General features: G+C 49.9%; 1 protein-coding gene across 4 annotated transcripts in view; it reads left to right on the top strand.

Annotated features, from left to right (window-relative positions):
- Nucleotides 1–22,630, top strand: part of Mgat5 (alpha-1,6-mannosylglycoprotein 6-beta-N-acetylglucosaminyltransferase) — a 293,176-nt gene extending 270,546 nt beyond the window's left edge. For all 4 annotated transcript variants that reach the window (XM_052199815.1, XM_052199817.1, XM_052199816.1 and 1 more), the window contains exons 15-18: nt 7,604–7,720; nt 10,058–10,132; nt 15,868–16,025; nt 17,974–22,630. In XM_052199815.1, coding sequence (XP_052055775.1) covers nt 7,604–7,720; nt 10,058–10,132; nt 15,868–16,025; nt 17,974–18,172 — 549 coding nt within the window. In that variant the 3' untranslated portion in view covers nt 18,173–22,630. The remainder of the gene's footprint in view (nt 1–7,603; nt 7,721–10,057; nt 10,133–15,867; nt 16,026–17,973) is intronic.
- The last annotated feature ends 825 nt before the right edge of the window (nt 22,631–23,455 follow it).

Genomic DNA, 23,455 nt, shown 5'->3' on the forward strand with positions numbered 1-23,455 from the left:
AGGCCTGTAGGGAAGGAGATGGGGGATCCTGGGGCCTGTTGGACAGCCAGCCTAGCTCTCCTGGCGTGTTCCAGGCTAGGAAGATAACCAGAGGGATGGCCCCTGAGGAATGATCTGTGGTTCCACATGCACTGTGGCCTCCATATGCAGGAATGCACATGTACACATGCATACATAGACCTACGTGCACACACACACTATGGGACACTCTTGAATACACTCTACCTCATGCCCAGGGAATGGTGTCGCATGACAGTGCCCGGGTCAGCCAGTATTGAGGAAGTATGCATGTCCTCCACACTTGCTGTCATCTAGACATGTGACTGCGCTGAAGGTGGGGACGGCAGAAGAGACCCCGAAGCACCCACACGGGATGCACCCACACGGGACGCTTCTGTCAGCCCTTAAATGAGCCCGCAAGCAAAAGAGAGTGGAGTAGCCTGTCAGTGGCGGGCATGTGACCTCATCCAGATGACTCCCTCAGTGATCCCACAGGAGTCTGAGATCCCAGAGGGAGAGGGCCGAAGCCGAGCCTGTCCACACACAGCCTGTGGCACTAGCTGCCGTACTGGGGGAGTTTAGCAGAGTGCTTCCCATTTTCCAGTAGCTCTATATCTGTTCTGGAAGCGTGAGAGCACAGCTGCACCATCAAGGTAAATGATGGCTGCGTGGGGCTGGCGACAGAGCCTCCTTGGTAGAATGGTTGTCCACCATGCAGAAGCCCTGGGCTCAGTCTCCAGCATAACCCAGAATGGGTGTGGTAGCTCACACCTGTCACTCATTCCCGCGTTTTAGAGGTGGAGGCAGGAGAGTAAGAACTTCAAAGTCATCACTAGCTGTAGAGCAAGTTCAAAGCCAGCCAGAAATGCATGAGACCAAAATGAACCCTGAGTGGGTGAGAGGGGAAGCTGTGCAAAGCAAGCCTGCTCGGCTGACTGGAAGGGCCTGGGATGGCCTCAAAGAGAAAGGAGAGGTGTGACGTTCTAGTGTGCTTGATCAGGGCAGACCCAAGGTGAATTCACCTCATACTGAAGAGTAGTATCTAAGAGCTTTGAGGGGGAGTGGTGACCTTGATCTCACAGCAAAGAGGCCCACATGCCCGCCTTCACAGTTCTCAAAGGCCTCCATATCCCCTGAACCAAAGACGCTCTTAATTGGGAAAGAACTGCCGGCAAGGCTACAGATTGCTAAGTCCGATACCACTAGAGTGTCAGTTCTTAACCTGTGGGTCTTCACCCCACAGAGGTCACGCGTCAGATATTTACATTATAATTCATGACAGTAGCAAAATCACAGTTATGAAGATAAAGTAGCAAAGAAGGACTGTAATGGGGATGGAGGGTCACCACAACATGGGGAGATGTATTGAAGTGTCGCAGCATTAGGAGGGTTGAGACTTTCTGTACTGGGGGCAGCTGAGGAGGTGCTCATCGGTTAAAGCACTCACTGTTCTTGCAGAGAACTGGGGTTCGCTTCCAGCAGCCACACCCAGTGGCTCATAAACACTGTAACTCCAGTTCCAGGGGATCCATTCCCTCCCTGCCTCTTTGGGTACCAGGCATGTATAGACTCAATACACACATATGCATGCATGCAGGCCCTCACGCATACACATTAAACAGATAGTTTTAACACTTCAGGCACGATGGCATGTGCCATGGCGTGAGGAGGCAGAAGAAGGCAGAGAGCGAGCAAGAAAGCTAGTGCTCTCTCTCTCTCTCTCTCTCTCTCTCTCTCTCTCTCACACACACACACACACACAGAGAGAGAGAGAGAGAGAGAGAGAGAGAGAGAGAGAGAGAGAAGGCAAACCCTTAGCAATGATCTCTCTTACCTCAGCAAATGGCTAAGTTATAACCCAAGGGCAGGCAGTACTATACTGTCTTTCCATTAGACTAGGATCAAGGTCGGTTGTCTTTATTTCTTTTTTTTTCTTTTCTTTTTCTTTTTTTCCGGTTTTTCGAGACAGGGTTTCTCGGTGTAGCCCTGGCTGTCCTGGAACTCACTCTGTAAACCAGGCTGGCATCGAACTCAGAAATCTGCCTGCCTCTGCCTCCCAAGTTCTGGGATTACAGGCGTGTGCCACCACTGCCTGGTTGTCTTTATTTCGTTTAGCCTTAACTTGAAGGAAAGGGAAACTGAGATTCCTAAGTGGTAGTTTAGCTTTGTGGTTTTGCATCAGACCATATGTTCTGTGCACACTGGCTACTCGGAGCAGGGAAGAAAGACCCAGAATACCTTGAGGAACTGAGTTGCTTCATTATATTTTAATATGAATTAGATTTTATCTTTGTACTGGGGGAGCATATTAATAGGTTCCTGTAAAGGGAACTCGGAGTCTCCTTGGAGGATCTGTAGCCTTCAGAGGTTGCCTCTCGTATTTCCGGAGACACTGCCTGTCCGGAGTACCCCCTGTAAATCTTCTGACAGATAAACACTCAAGTGGCTAAGATCAGATGGTCCTCAATAAATTAGCCAGGAGGAACACAGAGTTCTGAGTAGGCTAATGAATCAAAAATCGCCTCACTCATAAAAGTTAAGTAACCCTCAGCAAATGCAAACGAATTAAACAGGGATGGCTTAGCAGCATGTGCTTGCTAAGTGCTGAGAGCAGCCTGGTAAATAAGCAGGGGCTTTAAAGGGGGAGGGGAAGGAGCCTGGCCTGCTGCGTAAATGACTAGATGGTGACATTGGTGCCACTTGAAAGCTTAGCAGTAGATGGACTAATTAGCTTGTTCTCTAGGCCAGAAAGCAGAAATGATATGACAGTCCACCCACCTTCTGAAAAACTCTAATGGTATACATGTATCCCTGGGGTGTGTGTGTGTGTGTGTGTGTGAATTTTAAGAGTAGTTTTTAAGGCTCTGGTTGGTTGGTTGGTTTTGTTTTGTTTTTTTTAAGAATGTGGTGGTGTTCTCTAAAGTGCCTTCTTCTCTTTTGCTCAAAGATACGGAATTGAAACTTGGAAGGCAGCTCAGATGATGTAAAGGCTTGGGGGACTTGAGTTAAGTCCTCAGAACCCAGGGGAAAAGCTGGGAGGGCTGGCGAGCACGTGTAATCCCAGTGCTGGAGGGGCAGACAAGCACCTGAGACGCTGGCCAACCAGCCTAGGTTGATGTGTGGATTCATATGGTCAGTGAGAGACCCCATCTCAAAAAAGAAAGAAAAAACTTGGCCTCCACACAAATACATACTCTTACCCAGAATAACGAAACAAACACATCTGCATAAAGCTCTTCATTTGCAGAAAGAGCTAGACTTGGACTTGGCTTTGTTATTTTCTGGTTATGTAGAACCCAAGGTCCTCGGAATCCTTATGATGTATATGAAGTCTGGTGAATAATTTATGTGTTAGTGATTGATTAGCCCAATGCCTGGCCCAACCTATGACTTTGTGGATTGGTATTGAATCAAAATATTTTATACAAAGATTTAAAAAAAAATTAATAGAGGCTACCCCAGCTCTGTGGGCCTGCAAAGTCTCCAGCACTGGCCACGGAGCCAGAGAAAAAACGAGGGCTCTGACAGGAGAGGGAGCATGCGTAGTAAACCAAGAAAGACCGCAGCCTCGGACCGCAAGGCTTTGTGGTTCCCTGAAGGCTTTCCCAGAAGCTTGTGCAAATCCTAGCCTCCTGCCCCAAACAGGGCTTGCAGTCACTGGCGTGATAAGGTACCAAGGGCAGAGGTGGAGAGAGGGCTAGTGCTAATTAGCTTTGACGTTCTCCAAGTGTCTCTGTGCTTATGGAAATTAAGGGAAATTAAGGGAAAAGGAATGGGAGGAGAGCCAGGCTGGCCTCCAAAGCAAAAGTTTTAGCATTGGCAGTGGCAGCTTCTCTAATAAATATGTTAGAATGCATTGGTGCCCAGTGGGTGAGAGGAAGCACCATCACCTGAACATTCACACACAAGCATGCATTGCCTCTGGTGCCTGTAACTGCTGGGGGAGTGGGGAGCAGAGAGCACTGGGGCTTGGTGGCCCAGAAGTCAGCTAAAAACAGTGAGCTCAGGTTCTGTGAGAGGCGCTGTCTCATTCGAACAACATGAAAAGTGCTCCAGCCCGACACCCAGTACCATCTGCTGGCCGCAGCACGTGCACAGGAGCGTGCACCTGCACACACATTGCCCACACAGATGTAGATACATATAGTAAATGAGTGAGTAAGCAATCTAATGCATTAATAAATAAAAAATAAATAGAACATATTTTTCTCTCCAGAAATGAAATCTGCCAAGTAACAGAAGTTGGCCTGTGCAGATCATTTTTTAATTTCTAATATATAAAAATAATTTCTAGGAAAATAATAGGTATTTCACTCAGTATTATGTGCCAAGAATTACAGTAGAGGATGGGATGTCTGGGTCTACCTTACAAGTGAATGTCTGTATTTAAAAGGAATAAAACATTCGGCTGCGCACTGTCAGCTTGTTTGACATTATGAAAAGGGAGCTGGGTATAATCTGTGTGTACAGATCACACACGTGTACACAGCTATCACCAATATGACATCTACCCATGGAGGCATGTCGTACTAGAGGATACACACCCAGACTGACATTGATGTTGCTGACGTTTTTCTGAAACGGTGACTGTTCGTGGATAAAGTCTTCAATAAACCAGGAGAAGGCACAGGGAGTGCCCACCCAGCATACAGGAGGCACCGGGTTCCATCCCCAGCACTGCCGAGCCCTGTGCTCCCGGCACTCAGGAGGAGGAGGTGGTGGAAACATGAGCAGTTCAAGGTCACGCTCCCCTATGGAATGAGTTGGTAGCTGCAGCCTGTAGTGCCTTAGACATCATCCTTTTTGAAAAGGCATTTCCTGGTCTACATGGTGTGCACTAACTACACTCCTGGACAGCTCAGTGTGCACTCTCAAATGGTCTCAAGGAACTCTGGTCCATGAGTCCACACGAAATCGCAGCAAGGCATTTAAAAGCTCTCTGGGCTGGTGATGAAGTAGGTGGTGAAGACCACACTTGATATATTCAGGGCCCTATGTTCAAAATCAAAATCAATCAATCAATCAATAAAAGTTCCTTGGGAAATGACAACTCTTCCTTGTGCACACCAGGCCTGATGGTTTCACTATATGTCCCTGCTCCTCACCTAAAATGTTTCCACAAAGATGTAAGAGGTTCCTGTGTACACTACTGCCTTGACCAGGCCTGAGAAGAAAGCGCAAGCGTGAACTTCCGACAAGCCCCAAGTAGCCGAGAGACATGCTTGCTGTCTTGAGCTGAACTCCTTTGTTTTTAATGCAAGGCCTTAAATAGTCCAGAGTGGCCTCAAACACACTGTAGACAAGAATGACTTATCTACATCTTACCTGATCCTCCTGCCAATACCTCCCGAGTACTGGGATTACAGGCACACACCACCATCCTGGCTTTATACAGTTCTGGAATGGACCCCAGGCCTCTGTGTCTGTGGGTCAGGCACTCTATGGTAGAGTGCCTCCTCAGCCTCTTCCAGTCTCCTTGGCCTCCTCAGCCTCCTCGGCCTCTTCCAGCCTTCTCGGCCTCCTCGGCCTCCTCAGCCTCCTCCAGTCTCCTCAGCCTCCTCCAGCCTCCTTGGCCTCCTTCAGCCTCCTCCAGTCTCCTCAGCCTCCTCCAGCCTCCTCCATCCTCCTCAGCCTCCTCCAGCCTCCTTGGCCTCCTTCAGCCTCCTCCAGTCTCCTCAGCCTCCTCCAGTCTCCTTAGCCTCCTCAGCCTCCTCAGCCTCCTCATCCTCCTCCAGACTCCTCAGCCTCCTTCAGCCTCTTCCAGTCTCCTCAGCCTCCTCCAGTCTCCTCAGCCTCCTCCAGTCTCCTCAGCCTCCTCCAGACTCCTCGGCCTCCTCAGCCTCCTCCAGCCTCCTCGGCCTCCTTCAGCCTCCTCCAGTCTCCTCAGCCTCCTCCAGTCTCCTCGGCCTCCTTCAGCCTCTTCCAGTCTCCTCAGCTTCCTCCAGTCTCCTCAGCCTCCTCCAGTCTCAGCTTCCTCCAGACTCCTCAGCCTCCTCAGCCTCCTCCAGTCTCCTCAGCCTCTTCCATTCTCCTCAGCCTCCTCCAGTCTCCTCAGCCTCCTCCAGACTCCTCGGCCTCCTTCAGCCACACTCTTTTTCACATTTACTCTCTGTGGGATGTGCCACAGAACACTGTGGAGGCTGGAGAAGAACTCATGGGAGTTGGTCTCTCCTTCTAGCGTGTTAGGCCTGGGACATGAATCCTGACAAGTGCACTTCCCTCAGAGCCATCTCATCTCAGAAGAAAGCATTTAAGAGGGAGACTCATTCCTTGCTTTTCTGATTCTACATTGTGCTCACAAATGCTCTGTTCTGTGGCTGGAGAGAGGGCCCAGTGGTTAAGCACGCATCCTGCTCTTATGAAGGACTAAGGTTTGGTGCCCAGCACCCACGGCAGGCGGTTCAGAACCAACTGCCTGTAACTGCAGCTCCAGGGGATCGTACGGCCTGTTCTGGTTTCTGTAGGCAACTGCCTACACCTGTACCTATACACATACATGCATGCATACATACATACATATGTTTGTACATACATGCATATAACTTTCAAAAATCAATGTTTCATGTTCTGGCGTTGCTCTGATTGTTTGTGAAACCATTTGAAGTTTCTTCTGATGACATAAACTCCTTGACCATCATTCTCATGTGCATTATTGCTCATGCCTGGGTGTTTTTCCAGCCTTTTTTTTTTTAAAACAAATAAGCTAGGTTTAATGGTGTAGTCCCAGGCTGGCCTGGAATTTGTGATTTCCTATGTGTGCCTGCTAAGTAAAGAAATCACAGACATGCCTGACTCACTGCTTTGATCTTTATTGTGATTTTTCTGTACGTATCTCTCTGTCCTAGCCCGGAGAATAGATGCTAAATTTATGGAGGTGATTTTTGGCCGAGACTAAGTCTCCAAGTGCTCAAGATATTCTAAGGTTATACTAACTAGTTTCTCATTGTTGTGACTCAGTAACAGACAAAAGGCAGCTTAAAGAGGCAGGAGTTAGTTTGGCTCAAACTTCAGGGGGACAAGTCTGTCCTGGAAGGGAGGGAAGGCACTGCAGCAGATCCTAGAGGCAGCTGGTCACCTGGTAGCCATGCAGGAAGCAGACAGGGCTGGAGGCTGGTGTCAGCTTGCTCTCTCTTTTTTATACTGCCCACTACGTTGGCTCAAAGGATGGTACTGTCCACATTTGGGTGGGGCTTCCCTCCACAGCTAACAAAGTCTACAAACTCTCTCAGACATGCCCAGAGGCTAGATCCTGTCAATCTGACAGTCCATATTAACCACCATGGCTGCAGGCCCTGCTCAGTGACAGAACGCCTACTTCCTGTAAGAGGCCCTGAGTTCACCTCAGAGCAGCTGTCCAGAGCCTCTCTGTTATGACACCGTTTTATTCCCAAATGGGCTTCAAAAGTTCAAAACATCACTACAGTTTTTTTCTATCTGCCTGTTCTTAGAAGGTTTTGTTTGCTACAGGGAGGACAAGAACGCTTCATCTCCTGTTTAAATTCAACGTGATGTGTAAAGACAGAATGCTTTGCCTAGCCCACACCTTTGTCTGAGCAGCTGTGCATGTGTGAAACTAAGATGCGGCATGTCTTCTGTCTTACAGCTGACGTCCCAGCACCCATACGCAGAAGTCTTCATTGGCCGGCCTCACGTCTGGACGGTGGATCTCAATAACCGAGAGGAAGTAGAAGATGCAGTGAAAGCCATCTTAAACCAGAAGGTTGCTGCTTTTTTTTTTCCTCTCTGCCTGCCTGCATTTGACCTGTGCCCTAGAACACATGTGGGACACAGCAGCCCCTTGCTGTCAGTAAACAAAGTAGACCATAGCCTAACCATAGCATCTGGCCTGAGGATTTTGAGAAGCCTCTGGGAGATGCAAAACAGCTGGTGGCAGATGTGGGCTCAGGTCTTCCAGACCCCGCGGACAGGCCTTCTAGGCTCCTGGGTTCCAGGCATGAAGAGAGTGGCTTGAGTTATACGTGCTCACATGATCTAATCCAGTCCCTGGAAAGATCTGCAAAACACTGGTAGCTTATCCTACCTAACCCAAAAGGGTAGAGGTTATAAAGTAGGGGTTTGCTTGTGTGTGTGTGTGTGTGTGTGTGTGTGTGTGAGTGTGTGTGTGCATTTACATGTTTCTGTGATCATGGATGTGTTACACACGCATTCACACATGTGTAGCTTCTCTATTGCTCTCCACTGTATTTTTCTTGAGACTTGTATTTTTCAATAAATCTAAAGCACACTGATTGGCCTGGCAGGCTGGCCCCAAGCTGCAGGGATCCACCTGTCTCCACCTCCTGCAGCAGAATTGCAGACATGTGCCATCCCATGGGGCACCTGGGGACACAGATTTAGACTTGATCACTCCCCCAGTCTCGTAGTTTTCTAGAGTGTGGTTTCTTTTTCTACCTAAACATGAGGTAGAATCTTGTTAAAGTAACCATGCTAGACTTTTCTGATCAATTCTAAAAGCATTGATCAAGTACCTTTCGTATATAGGGCACCCTTCAAGTCATTCTGGAAAGACAGGATGTCTACATCCTCCATAGACTGAGCTGCCCCCCCCCCAAAAAAACCCTCCCCAAACACCTGCTCTGTGGGAGTTTAGTTTGCCCAGGGCTGCTGTGGAAACTCTAAAACAGAGCCTCCCTATACTTCTCCTCCCAAGCAGTTGGTTGGTTATTTCCTGTTGGTGTAAGTGTGCTGTGAAGAGGTCTGTAAGTGCAGGCTCAAGAAGGCACTACTAACGGTAGTCCTTTGTGCCGTCACCAACAATGCTGCAGATATATAGATATCTAGAAGGACTGCTGGTGACTTCCTCTGACATGCGACCCCCACTTCCTGTTACGTTATGTGGAGGACACGGGTGTCAGCGTGCCAGCTGATGCCATGCAGCAGAGCCCGGTGCCACCTTTCCTACCCTTCCCTCAGATGTCTCAGCGGCCATCAGAATGCCTCCTTCATCCCATGACTTCCTGGGCTTTCCTGTCCCCCCTCCCATAATAGTGAGTGCTTCTGTATAGAAATCACAATGCTGTTGTGAAGCCACGAACCCCGTTGTACCTTGTCTCTCCGGCTCCCAGTCCTGAGCTCCAGTTCCCTCGTATTTTCATATCATAGCTCACCCTCTGGGCTAAGGCTGATCCTCAGCTGGAAGAATGCTTGTCTAGCATGCACAAGTCCTAGGATCCATCCCCAGTACCAGTAGTAGCCCATGTCTGACACTAGCACCCCGGAGGTGGAGACGGGGGGATCAGAAGTTCAAGGTCACCCTCACCTATATAGCAAGGCTACCAGCTTAGACTATATAACACATTGTCTCAGAGAAAAAAGTTCAGCCTTCCCAAGGCCTCTAGCTGAGCTCCGTGGTCTTGGCACGTCATCCCTTTGGTTTGCAACGTGAGTTCTTTGGATACGTTCTTTTTTTTTTTTAAGATTTATTTATTATTATATCTAAGTACACCGTAGCTGTCTTCAGACGCACCAGAAGAGGGCATCAGATCCCTCTACAGATGGTTGTGAGCCACCATGTGGTTGCTGGGATTTGAACTCAGGACCTTTGGAAGAGCAGTCGGAACTCTTAACCAGTGAGCCATCTCTCCAGCCCCTTTGGATACGTTCTTACCTCACCCACTACTACAGAGGAGCCCTAGCCCTGGTGTTTGCGAAATCCCTGCACTCTGCCCAGCCCTGGGACGCTGGTGACCAACAGTCATTACCCTACACGGTCCACCTGCTAGCAAGTGGTAATGCTACTCCCACTTTTTGAAGCCCTACTGTACTTTACACTATCCAGGCATTTTCCCATGTACCTTCGCCACAGCTTAGCTAAGAACAGTTAACAACTTAATACAGCTTCTTCTGGCTCCTCGTTTATGCATCAGGTATCTGAGACTGGGGGAAGGGAGTTCAGAGTCTAGAGAGGAGCACAGTAAGGCCTGAGCCAGGTCTGGCCAGTTCCAGGGCTGCAGTTTTACCGCACCCATGTGAGTCAGTGGAGAAGCAGCAAGTGTGTGTCCCACGTCCCCTTCACAGTGCCCTGTTGTTTCTGCAGATTGAGCCGTATATGCCGTATGAGTTCACATGTGAAGGCATGCTGCAGAGAATCAACGCTTTCATTGAAAAGCAGGTAAGGCCCTTCTGAAGTGTGTGTGTGTGTGTGTGTGTGTGTGTGTGTGTGTGTCTCCATGACAACTTGTCATTTTTAAATGTTGCACTGTCATAGTCACCCAAGGGAGCCAGGCTTCCTTCCCTTGGAGTGTGCTCTTTGGGACAACAAAAGGTCATATGGACACTGACACTGGAGTGATCCAGATGGGGTCCTCCCTGAGCACTGGCTTGCTGTACCCTGAGCAGACCAAAGCATCTTGAAGACTCAGGAAGGGTAACAGACAGTGGCTCTCAGTCCTGCCTTCATTTCTCACACCCCACCCCACCCCCCAAAAAGCAAAGCTTAGGGTCTGGAAAGATGGCCCCAGTCAGTGGAATGCTTGCCTTGCAGCTTGATTCTTAGAAACACATTTGGAAAGTCAGGCATGGAAAGGCACGCTTGTCATCTCAGTGCTAGGAAGAGGGAAAGCCCTGGGATTCACTATCCTATCCTGGTTGGCAAGCTCCCCGCCAGTGAGAGACTATCTCAAAAAAATTAAAAAATTAAAAAAAAAAAAAAACAGGCAGGCAGAGCCTGTATGGCATTGTCCTCTGGCCGCTGCCGCATGTTCACCATGTCTACGTATTCATACACCCATGAATACTCACATGCATGCTCAAATGCAGACATCAGATCTGCATTGTCAAAGTGTTTCTTTAAGGGCATAAATGCAGCAGCTCTAAACCCGTTAGGACTCTTGAGTGGTTTTCAAACTAGGCCCCCTTTCAAACAAGACCTGTGAAACCCAGGCGCACGCTCTCAGAGGTGAAGGGGACAGCCGTCACTGCAGTCCTTTATGATGTTTTAATTCCTTAGGCTTCAAAAGGAACTCAGACCCAGAAATAGACAAAGCCAGAGCCCCTGTGGGTAGAGAAATCTGAACTTCTTGCCCAGCCCAAAAATACAGGGTTCTCGATATAGGGCAAAGACAGAGTATTTAAAGGTGATCAAGGACTGTCTGCACAATGGGGGAAAGAGCTGCAGAGCTGAAAATAGAAACAGCACAGGAGGAACATACATCTAGACTGCCAGCCCACAGGCGTGTAAAGGAAGCGGGTGGTTCAGGGAAGCCGTGGCTCTGGGGCCTGGGCTTTGGGGTAACCACGTCTGGTCAACAGGACTGTTGGGGGAATGAGGCAGGTAACAAGAAATAAGTGAGTTGACATGCATGTGTGTGTGCAAGTGCTCATGTACACGTTTGTAAGTGTGCATATGCGTGTAGACGCATACTTATGTGTACAGGTGCAAGCGGCATGTGTACCCATACATGTAGAAGACAAAGGACTACCCTGGAGGTCATTCCTCTGCTGCCTGTCACCCTTTGCTTTGAGACAGGGTTTCTCACTGGCCTGTCACTCACCACACAGGCTAGGCTGGGTGTCCAGTGAGCACAGGGACCTGCGTGTGTCCATAACCCAGTGTTGGAATTACAAGTTCTGGGCACCAAGTCTGGCCTCTCCCTTGAACTCGGGTCCTCACGCTTGCACGGCAGACACTCCAGCATCCAAGTCAGCTCCACAGCCCAGCCAGTGGGAGCCAGCTCCTGGTACCATGAGTTTCAGCATTTCTCACTCTTGCTCTCTGTTTCTTAGGAAGTAAGGATCACGGGGTTTCCTTCTCAGTGCTCCTGTGAGCGTTGTATGAGCCGGCACCCAGAAAGTACTGAGATCAAGGCCTGACATAACTCTTAGGAGGGCTTAGTCTAGTCACCACTGTTAACATGCCAGACTCTCCTGTGGTATATTGTAATATAATCACACACATGGGGAGCTCAGCGTTTTATCTCATTCGGTCCACACAGGACACAGAAAAGACAATTGTGTCACAACTCTGGCGCAGTCCTTGCCAGTGTACGCATGCCGAAAACCATTCAACCCATCTATGGGTTCTTCTTTCCAAGGGTTTGGTTCCCCATATCAATCAAGACCCCAGCATACTCAGTGGAAAATATCAATCAGTTCAGTACCAGGAAATCTTTTTGCAAAAGGAAGAAACTGTATTGTCATTGTGTTTCTTGCAGGGGACTGACTGCTCCAGTGATATGCTCTGCTTTAGTTATTAACATTCTGTCATGCCTGCTTAAGCAGTACTGTAATTGTATACGTACCCTGGAAGGCTGGGCCACTGCGTGTGCACGGATGCAGGCAGCCACTGCTGCTCTTTGCAGCCTGCACAGATGTAGGGTGTGCAGTTGACTGGAGCAACTCACTGAAGGGAGGGGTCCCTCTGGCTCACCTTGCAAGGTCTTGTCATGGGTCTTAGATAGGCACAGCTGCAGAAGCCTGAAGCCTCAGGCCACGGTCCCTCAGCAGTCAGGATGCAGAGCGAGGAGAATGGAGGCGCTCAGCCCGCTTTCTCCTTCCTACTCAGACCCCAGCCCATGGGAGGGCAGTGCTCACCCTTAGGGCCCACACTTCCACTTTGATTTGCCCAGTCTAGAAACCCACTCACACGCATGCCCAGAGCTTTGTCTTCCAGGTGAGTCTAGATCCTGCTAAGTTGACAATATTAACAGTCATGGGGTCTACATACGATCTCAGGCCACACGGGGAGGCCCAGGATGTGTCAGGAGTAACTGTTTGTGTTTAAATACAGGGTGGTCAGTCAGCCACATGGCTGTTTGGTTTGAAACAACATGTAACCCATGAAACCCAGGCTGGCCTTGAACTTGCTATGTGGACAAGGTTGACCTTAAACTCCTGACCCTCCTGTGTTGGCACAGATGCTGGGATTGAAGGTGTGTACCACAGTGCAGTGCTAGAATTGACATGTTTGACAGGCTCTGAACTAGCTTAGCCCAGCACCATAACGTGGTTGGTAAGAGCTGCGTGGTCACCTGCCAAGCAGCAGACATTTGGCTCAGCCCTTCCCATACATGTTCACACGCTGGGAGCTGAGGGTGGGGGTGGAGCAGAGACAGCATTGCTTTGACTGACAACTCTGTTGGTACATTCTTGATTTGTCGTCACCGCGTGACAATTATGGAATAGCCAAACACACTGAGAAACATGCACCGATGGCAGAACGGGAGGAATGCAGATGGCGCGGGCCCCAGTGAGCTTGTTAACCAGATTGGCAATGGCTGATTATCCCTCCTTCTGGCTGCAGAGATGCCTCATTGGGCTGGAATAGCCTCTTTTCCTACTTTACTCCTATCAAAGCCTCCAGGATGCCGAGATCCTGCAGTCCCATTCCGCAGCTCTTTACTGAGCACCAATTAGCTACAGAATGCCATGGTTGTGGTAAGCCTGTGCAGCCATAGGACTGAGCCCAGAAACCCGTGTCTCCTGGGAGCCTTCTCTGGTCACAGCTGCCACCACTCTGTCCCCTCCCTGTAGAGCCAGCCTTGTCCGACCTCCAGGTCCTTTCACCATGTGCATAGGTTTCTGGTTTGCCATTCTGATGTATTAGAAGTGTGGGCTTTCAATACTAGACCATGCGCTAAACCTCTAAGGCCAGGCACAGCCCGTCATGTTCCCATTTCTGCTGCTTTGCATGAGGCTGCAATGGCCATTTGTAAAGTCATCAATGGACACACACTTTCCCATCTCTTAGCAAGGGCCTGTGGAATGAATGAATTCGTAAATGAATAAGTGAAGGAGTGGTCGGCCTGAGACCGTGAGGTGGCTTGCATTGCTGGCAGCCTGGACTGTGGGTGAACGAAAGTGAAGCTGTCCCTGTAGCGTCCTGATCACCCACTGACCACTGCACCCAGCCCTTCCGTTCCCATTGCGCCCTCCAAGTGCTCAGCCATTAGGTGCTGTCATAGCTGAGCTGTGGATATGACCCAGTGACTCGGCTCCACCGCAGTGCACAGCACCGGCACCCTCGCCGCCCCTTCTTACCAGTCCCCTCCCATTACCTCTCAGAACTACACAGGAATGGCAGGCACTGTCCCCATTTCCTGTATGGGTCAGGGGAGGGAGCTGGGGAGGCCTCCACGACATCCCCTGCTGGGGACCAGCCCCCCTCTGCCGTGCTTTCTGGGACAACTTGGGCTCCCTCTGATCAGGTGTTTCCTTCAAACTGTCTGGATGATTCTGTAAGCCTTAAGACTTTGATGCTATTTCTATTATTCCTGAATTCTGATTTCTATTATGTTGGTCCCTGTAACAGACAGATAGTGAGAGGACCCCAGGCCATCATGATGGGCAGGGACAGGGTACCCGGGCACCCTTTCCGTTCAGTGCAGACTTGAGCTAGACATGTGTATTGGAAGGACCTGGGCAAGAGAGCTGCTGTCACGTCAGCTCCACTGTGCAGCCCCAAGGACAACGCCTCTATCTGAACCTTGCAGTGTCTCCTGCCCTGCTCCAGAATAGATGCAGGGTGACCTTTCATTGAGGAAGCCCAGCTTCTCCATATGTTCCATCAAAGGCAAGCTCCTAATATCCTGACGACTCCCAGCCCCTACCTCCCAAAGGTTCCAACATCTCCCAGAATGCCTCATTGAGAACAAAGCTTTCAGCGCAAGCGCCTTTAGGGATATTGAGGGCACCAGGGTTGGACTTCACCAAATTCAAGACACAGAAGAATTCTCACTGGCCTTCTGGTTCCTTCACAGTCTGATCTAGGTGGCCTTGTGGATTGCCTGTTGTGATGGTCACTCTAATCATGAACCACGGTCACCATGGAAACACCCCTCCTGGTGTGTTGGTGAAGGTGTAGAGGGAAGAGCCTTTCTGAATGTTGGGGGCGCCAGTCCATGAACTGGATATGAGGAGAGAGAGAAAGCAAGCTGAACACAGAGCAGTCAACAGCCCCGCCCACCCTGGCGACCTTACCATCAGGCTGAGCCAAACCCGTCCTCCCTTAAGTTGCCTCGGTCAGCTATTTTGTCACAGCAAGGAGAAAAGCATAATCATTGATAAACCTCTCCTGGCCCCTCGCCACCCAGGAGCCTTCATGTATGACGAATTGAAACTCTCTTCATTACAATTTTTAACAGCTGTGTGCAGTACCCACTGGCTCCTGAGGACTTAAGTAAGGGGGCTTGCAAGAAGCAGCAAGAGCACACTTGAGCCTTTACACATGCCTGTGTGCCTCTCAGCCGCTGTTTCTATCTATGACCGCCATCCTGATGGATGGGCAGCTGTCGTGTGCCAGCTCTGTACACACGGAGAACAGTGCCCACCAGTACAGACTGCAGCTCTGTTCAAGAAAGTAAGTCTGCACAGTGATGCTGTTGCCCTTAGCAACAGCAGCCAGACCCGCAGGACTATGCTACCCATGGATTAGTGCGGGCATGAACTACATCTAGTGTTTGGAGAATCTAAGAGCAGGGGTCAGAGCTGGTGGTAATGAGCCTGAAAATGGGCTTCACTGGAAATGAGGGTGTGTATGCATGTGTGCGCGCGCGTGTGTGTGTGTGTGTGTGTGTGTGTGTGTGTGTGTGGTTTTTTGACACAGAGCCTCTAGCCCAAGCTGGCATCAAACTCATTTTGTCAATAAAGATGATATTCTGCCTCCCAAGTGCTGGGAGCCTCCATCCCTGGATAGAAACCAGAGCTTCGTGTACACTGGAAACACACCATTCCAACTGAGGCAGGTCCTCAGCTGGAAGCTGGTGTCTTGAGAGGTCACAGCCTGTCCCAAGGATATGTCCTTTTTACCAGTCTTCCTCCACACGGTTCCTCCGTGGTTGGTGGCTAGGCTGACACTGCCTCATTGTGTCCTTGGTCCCCTAGCTGATGATGGCTTCACTATCGTTCTAGGACTTCTGCCATGGCCAAGTGATGTGGCCACCCCTGAGCGCCCTGCAGGTGAAGCTGGCTGAGCCCGGGCAGTCCTGCAAACAGGTGTGCCAGGAGAGCCAGCTCATCTGCGAGCCATCTTTCTTTCAACACCTCAACAAGGAAAAGGACCTGCTGAAGTAAGTGTGCCTGCCAGAGGGGAGGTGGGGGCAGCGCTGCGCGGCTGCTGCCGCCTGCCGTAGTCGTGGGCTGAGAGGTGCGCAGATCTGCTCTCCCAGCTGTGGGCTTCAGGAAACAATATAGGAAGGATGGACACCCCAGAAAGAGCTCTCCTCTCTCACACACACACACATATGATGTATGTGACCCGGGCTTGTGTGATGTGTGTGCATATGTGTGTGTGTGATGTCTGTGTATGTGATATATACACGCACAGACATCACACACACACACATGCGTGCATTTACATATGTAAGTGTCGGTTCACATGGACAGTGACATGCATGTGGACATGAAAGTACACTGCCTTTGCACTCTCCACTGCTGGCCTGTGAGCTTGCAGGGACCTCCCTGCGTCTGCCTCCTGTCTCAAAGCAGGATTAGAGGTGTCCACTGTTGTACCCTGCATCACATGGGCCTGGGGCCTGTTACCTGTTTGTGCCATTTTCTACAGAATAAGAACATTCTCGAGTGCACTGAATTGCTTCTTTGCTGTGACAGAGTCCCTGACAAGACCATCGCAGAGGCAGGGTGTGATGGTTCTTGGGTTGGAGGTGTGGTCCCTCCTGGAGGACGAGCACTGGGATAGGGACAGTGGTACACACACCTTGTCGAGGAGGAAGAGGAGATCGGCCCCTCAGGCAGTGGAGTAGGCTCAAGACTGACGTGCTGAGCCCAGAAAAACCTGCCCCAGGAACACAGAGTTACATGTAGGGTTTTTTTTATTCCCGTGTTACAACAGAGACATTCAACGATTGTTCAGAGTCACACAGCTCCTATGAGACAAAGCCCAAACTTAAACAGAGTTCTGCCTGGCACCCTCTTTGGAAAGTCAGGAGCAACTGGTTTTCACTAGGCCATGGGCCTTTCTTGTTCTGGGCGGATAGAATAGGTACTAACTGGGGGGGCTAGTACAGCCCACAAGAGAAGACCTAAAATTCTTTGACATAAGTGCCTAGTACCAGCAAGGCGTGTCAGACACACTATAATTCCAGCACTGAGAAGGCAGAAGCAGCAGAATCAGTAACTCAAGGCTACCTTTTCCAAGTTTGAGGCCAGCCTGAGCTGCATAAGACCCTGCTGAGAGGGGGGGGGAAGGTAGGGAGAGAGCACTTAGTGGGTCTCTCTTTTGTGCTTGCCAGTTACTCGAGAAACTAAGCTTGACCTCAGGATCCCAAGTGTCACAGCTGGGCATGGTGACCTAAGAATGCAATCCCAGAGCTGCGAGGCAGAGCCAGGAAGACCCCCAGTCCTCCCCAACCAGCCAGCCTAGCCATGGGGCAGGGCTCCTGGCCAGTAACAAACCTGATCTCAGAAGAACAGGCTACACAGCTTTCCCGAGGGGACACACACACACACACACACACCCCTTAACAAGCAAAAGGTCCAGTAACTGTGGGGACAAAAGTCTTTAAAACATAGGACACTTTTCTTCTCTTTTTCTTCTTCTTCTCCTCCTCCTCCTCCTCCTCCTTCTTCTTGCCCAGGCTGGCCTTGAACTCACTAAATAGCTGATGCTAGCCATGACCCTCCTGCCGCAACTTCCCAAATGCTGATACAACCAGCTCGCACCGCCATGCCCCCCTCTTCTTCTCTGTCTGTTGTACTTTGCTTTGTTTGGGATGGTGTCTCACTCTGTACCACAGACTGGCCTAGAACTTACTGTGTAACCAACCCCGGCTTGACCCTGAACTAGGATTGTAAGTGTGAACCTCCATTCCCAGCTAAGTACGAACATCTAAATATGTGTCAGTAACAGTTGCTTTGCTGGGCTTGGCCCTTGGATGATGTCATCTCTGAAGTAGGACAATGGGATATGGTCCCACACACGGAGCAAGTAATCCAGCAGCTGGACAGGACCTGCCCCAGCACCTCCACCTCACACAAGTACCTTTCTCTCCCTCTTAGGTATAAGGTGATCTGCCAAAGTTCAGAACTGTACAAGGACATCCTGGTACCCTCCTTCCACCCCAAGAGCAAGCACTGTGTATTCCAAGGGGATCTCCTGCTCTTCAGCTGTGCCGGGGCCCACCCCACACACCAGCGGATCTGCCCCTGCCGGGACTTCATCAAGGGCCAAGTGGCCCTCTGCAAGGACTGCCTATAGCATGGCCGCCCTGAATTCATCCCGATGGGAAAGGCGTGGCTCCACTGGGTAGGGCCAAGGGGCACAAAGACATTCAGGGACTCTGACCAGAGCCTGAGATCTTTGGTCCAGGGATTGGATTTAGTACTGCTCCAGCCGCAGCCAGTGCATCACAGTTTACACCAAAACCACAAGAGAACAGAGGTTAGAAGAGCCTGGGTTCTCCCCGGTGTGACGAATGTACTCTCAACCCAGGAGATCGACTGTAGGGAAATGGTCCAGACAGTTGCTCCCAGGAATTTTTTTTTTTCTTTTAAAGAAGGGATAAAAGTCCAGAGACTCATTCAAACAGAAAACACAGGAAGAGGGATTGAGCCAATTGGGAAGGACTTTGGGGACAATCCTAAACCAATTAATTTATTTATTTGGGAGTTTGGGGTGGGCTCGGGAGGGTGGAAAGGGGTTGGACAATTTCCTTTTGTTCCTCACCGCCAGTCACCCACCTTCAGGGCCTTCTTGTCCTACAGCACCAAGCAGGATGCAGAAGGCTGTGGAGCTTGACTCCTGGTGACAGGGGACAGCAGAGGAAAAAGGTGTCTTTAAGCAGGGGGTGTAGCTCAGTTCGTAGAATGCTTGTGTAGCATACATGAAGTCCTGGGTTCCATCCCCAGCCCCACATAAAACCAGGTAAGAAGTAGAGGCAGGAGAACCAAACGTTCTCCTTAGCTACATAACAAAGTCACAGCCTTTGTCCCCAAGTCTCAGAAAAAGGGGGGAAATGGCCTTGACAGCACAGCCAGCCCCTGTCAAAGCATTGCCAGAGCCGATGGATCCTAGGTGCTCTTGGTAGAGGGCAGCTAAAAGGCACAGAACCTTGGTGGGGAAGTAAATGCCTGTGGTGTCCTGAGGCCCCACCAAGTTCCAAAGACAGGCTAGGCTACGGAGGAGAGAGGCTGCTTTCCCGTGTGCCCCTCCCCAACTAGCTTGGTCCAAATTTCTGGTTAGAATTCACCTTTGTTGAAGAAACATGAGATTAAGTGATTCTTGTTTGCTGCTGTGGTAAACTCAGCCCCACCCCACCCCGCACACCCCCATCGAAGGTTCCAGGAGCTCTGCTTGAACCTGGAGAGGGCATCTCTAGCCTCAAAACAGCTTAGATTCGGATGAGAATGTCAGTCCTAGAGTCAGTAGCACGAGGCTCTGTGCCTTGCCCCCATTGATGTCTGATATCGCTGCAATCCAGGGAATTTGACTCTTTGAACTTGATGGTTTCCAGGGAAGAAAGGACAGTTCAGGATGAATGCTAGGTATTATCCTGGCCACACCCCCAGTGGGTGTGGCCTACCAAGGGTGGAAGCCTGGGGCTGGCTTTTACTTGAAGCACTATTGTCCTATGGAGTTTGAGCTGCCCTTGAGGACCAGGCAGCAGGTTGGCCTAGGCGGTATGCCGGAATCCCCACCTTTCACACCCTGGAGCCCTTTGTGAGTCCACCCCTGCTGAAGTATTGCTTCTGTGCTCTGCATGAGTTTCTGGAGACACTTCCCACACGTCTCTCCATGCTGGTAAATGAACCAATCCTCTTCTACCTCTTGCTGTTAGCATTGTCCTCCCAGCCCCTGCTGGCACTGCCCAGCACCTCCCTGTGGCCAGGTGGAGCCTCTGACTAGCTGAACAGCAGAGCAAGGCCTGGACCTGGCTGGGCCCTCCAAAAGCAACAGAAAGGAGGATCTGCTTGTGGTGACCGAGGGGTGGGGAGATGGCGCATGGAACTTTTAGGTCTGGAAATCACCCGCTCGCCTCTTGATTTCTACCGGGGTACATACATCACGCCAACCACACCTCTAGCGCCTCCCCAACCATGTCCCTTTTGGCCCTAAAACAGACATGTCAGGGGCCTGAGATTCTAGTCCTAGAGTATGACGTGGAATCAAGAGGAGATGCCAGAGCAGGTACTACCCCAAGCACTGACAGGGTCCCTCGGCCAGGCTGCCACCTCCGCCCAGGTGCAGCCCCCAGGAAGGCAGAAGAAGTTCAAAAGCCTAGCTTTGAAACATCTTTTATAAGCTTTGAAAAGTTTCCCTGCTGCGGGAGGAGGGAAAGCTGTGCAGTCTCTCTGGGAAGAACTCTTCCCTTAGAGTGGGCCCTGGGGCCTGCACCCCAGAGTTATGGGAATCTGCCCATTTTCAGGTTTCCAGACCTGAAAATTGGGTTGTGGGTGGCAGTGCTGACGTTCAGCCAGCAGGGGGCGCCAAGCTGAAAATAATCCCCATGTTGCAGATGACTGTAAACAGGCTGGAAGGCAACTTGTCTCCACCTGCAAAAGCTTCCGGGCCCTGAGCTCAGGGTCCCTCCATACTCCTATTCCTGATCGTCTCCAGTTCAAGCCCAGAGTCACACAACCCAAAAGAGTTCTTTCTCCCATGTCATAAATCCCTCTCCCTGTTTTAGGCAGAAATAAGTAAGCTCACTTCCTGTGGTGGGTCCCTGCTCTTGGGACTAACCAAGCGTAGTCTAGTTATTCAGAGAATTAGCAATAGGTGTGATGTTCCTGAATGTACACCAGATCCCAGGCCTCTTCAGAGTTAGCAAGACATGGATGGCCACGTGGCCGTCAAGGGGAAGTTCACCTGACCCATGTTTGGGCTTTCTGCCTGTCGGTGTGGAAGACGGCAGAGAAGGCACTCACAGCCCTGACTGGGAGCATTGGCGATTCCGTAGGAACCGAGGACTGTGTGTGATTGAACCTTCATCCAGGAGAGGAGTCTGCAATCAGGACTCATGTGCTCTACACGATAATCACAGATCACCCAAGCATTAGAGTCAGTTTCCCCTTTGTGATGTTAGGCCCTGAAAATAGGGGGAAAGCTTTATCTAATTTATTAAGAGAGAGGATGCATCATTGCCTCAGAAGGTGAGAGCTTTTCAGAGCAGGAACTCCTGACAGGGGCCATGCCTCGTGCAGTTCTGTGTGCGTGCTTGTACAAATGGAAGCACTGTGTAGAGGTTTATTCTGTCTCTTGAGATGAACTGTGTGTTTTAGGTGAGTGTTTGGAAATATCCATCTGTTCTTTTGCTGGGACATGTCTTTTTCATTTCTCTTTGGGGTTGGATTTTGAAGGCTGGGTGCTATTGAAGGCTGACAGCAGATTGTTCCAGCCTAGGATAACTACATGTGTCCGCAGCATATGTGCACACACATGTCCCAGTGTATGCAGGCACACAAGACTGTACATATAGTTTATACATGTGTGTTTTGTGTATGTTCCCAGTGTGTGGTGTATACACATGCACCCCCCAGAATAGGGCCAAGGGTGCCAAGAATCCTTTAGTACCCTCAGGACCAGACCCTATCTCTGAGTCTGATGATGACCAAGGTTATGAAGGGCCTTGTGCCCCGTCGCCCTGTCCCTAGCTGACATGTTGCTGAGGCAGAAAGCCAGGCTTCAAGCCAGTCTCTGTAGAAGAAGGAGCCCCCGAGTACTTCAGCTAGTTAGCATGGTGGAGGTGAGATGTCTGCTTTTTCTTGTCCTTAGTGACTGAATGTGGACATGAAGCTGCAGTACCTATTAGTGAGTCAAGTTGCACTGAAACTATGTATTGTTTATGGGTGCGTGTGTGTCCCTTAGATCAGACCAGGGTGGTTTACCTAGACTGTGTGTAATTAGGCACCACCACCCTCTCCCAAAATTCTTGACTGAGAAGGAAAGACAAGAGTGTTTTGTTAACGATAGGCTATGCTGTATGTGTCACGATTCCAAGCCTGGACTGCTTTATTTATTTAAAACTATTTCAGTTTCTCCTTCTCTTCCCCTCTGTCTGTGTGGCTGCAGAGTGTGTCTCCGTTAGAGTAGATGGATGGCAGGAATAGGTTTGTAGCCCTTCAGGAAGCCAGCAGCCTGGAGCTGGGATTGGGTTCCTCTCATCCGTGTTGCCTTCAACAGAAGTTTTTTGGTTCGGGTTTTGTTTTGTTTTTGTTTGGTTTTTTTTTACATATAGCAAAAGACCAAATTAGCTGTATAGTCTTGGATACAGAATATAAGAATTATTCTAGCTGTCCTAGCACTTAGGGTCCTGTGGGGATTCCGTGTTTAGCACAGTGCCTGGCTCATAGTAAGCCTGGTGAATGTTCAATATTGATATTAGTAGTATATCATAAAACTTGAGAAATATAGAGCTGCGCTCACGCCCTAACTGTTGATTCAGACATGATGGTTACATAAAAATCTTGTTGAGTCGATCAGATGCTATCGGAATTAATTGTTTTAAATGTTTAAGCTCTGTGCCTACCCTGCTCGCTGGAATTCTAGTGTTTTCTTGAATGCACTGAGTAATTGGAAAATTTGTCAGTCTTCAGCACTCCATGAAACAAGGCTGAATTTATTACCTGAAGTTGAACCACCAATATGTTCTGGAACATTCCAGGGGTTTCTTTGAGGAACTTTTTGAGCTCAAAATTAAAAGTTCTCTCACAAGTTTCACTCCTTGAATTAGAGTTTAATTTTTATTCCAGTATGATGCAGTAATAGAAACTTCAATTTGTTTAAGGGAAAGAGGGAACAACTAAATGTACGGTCCCCAGGAAGCCCCTTTGCTGCCCCCTGCTGGACTTGGTGACTCCCAGCAGGCTGGTTACCTAGGCCACTTTCCCATCCTAGCCAAGATTAATCCTGTGACTGGTCCCTAAAAAATCTACCACCACCACCCCCAGAGAGTCAGAAGAGACTCTACGGCAGGGATTTTGACTTCTTTCAAAACTGGACCCTGTGGTCACTTAAATACCAGCTTGCCGTTTGTTTTTTGTGGTTTCAGCCTCTACCCTGGTAGAGCTACTGCGGGCAAGTTGCCGGTGTGGAAGGAGATGCGAATCTTCTGGAGTCCAGTTTGCTCATCCACTTCCTCTTACTCTCAGCAGACCAATGACTTTACCATTCACAGGATGAAAGTATTGAATTTACCTTCTTCAGAGCTTCATTCTTCTCCAGATTTTGTGGCACTTAAGGCTGTCCTAATCCCACCCTGACCCCACACACACATACACACACTCTCCACCCGCCACGGCTGGAACCCATGCTGGTGTGGGGGTAATTGCCTATGGAAGCCAGCGTGGGGAGCAGGTACACAGGGATCATGGCTGGGTAGTGGGCCAGGAGTGTGAACACAGCCTGCAGTGCTCACAGAAGCCGCAGTGCAGCAGATATGGGAAGCAGGGGCGGGGGTGCTTAGAGCTCAGCCCATGTATTAAAGAAAATAGTGTAACCACGATGCCAAAAGACATGGTGACGTCCCTTCCACTGCAGTTCCTG

Source organism: Apodemus sylvaticus, chromosome 12 (genome assembly GCF_947179515.1).
Source record: "Apodemus sylvaticus chromosome 12, mApoSyl1.1, whole genome shotgun sequence".
NCBI lineage: Eukaryota > Metazoa > Chordata > Mammalia > Rodentia > Muridae > Apodemus > Apodemus sylvaticus.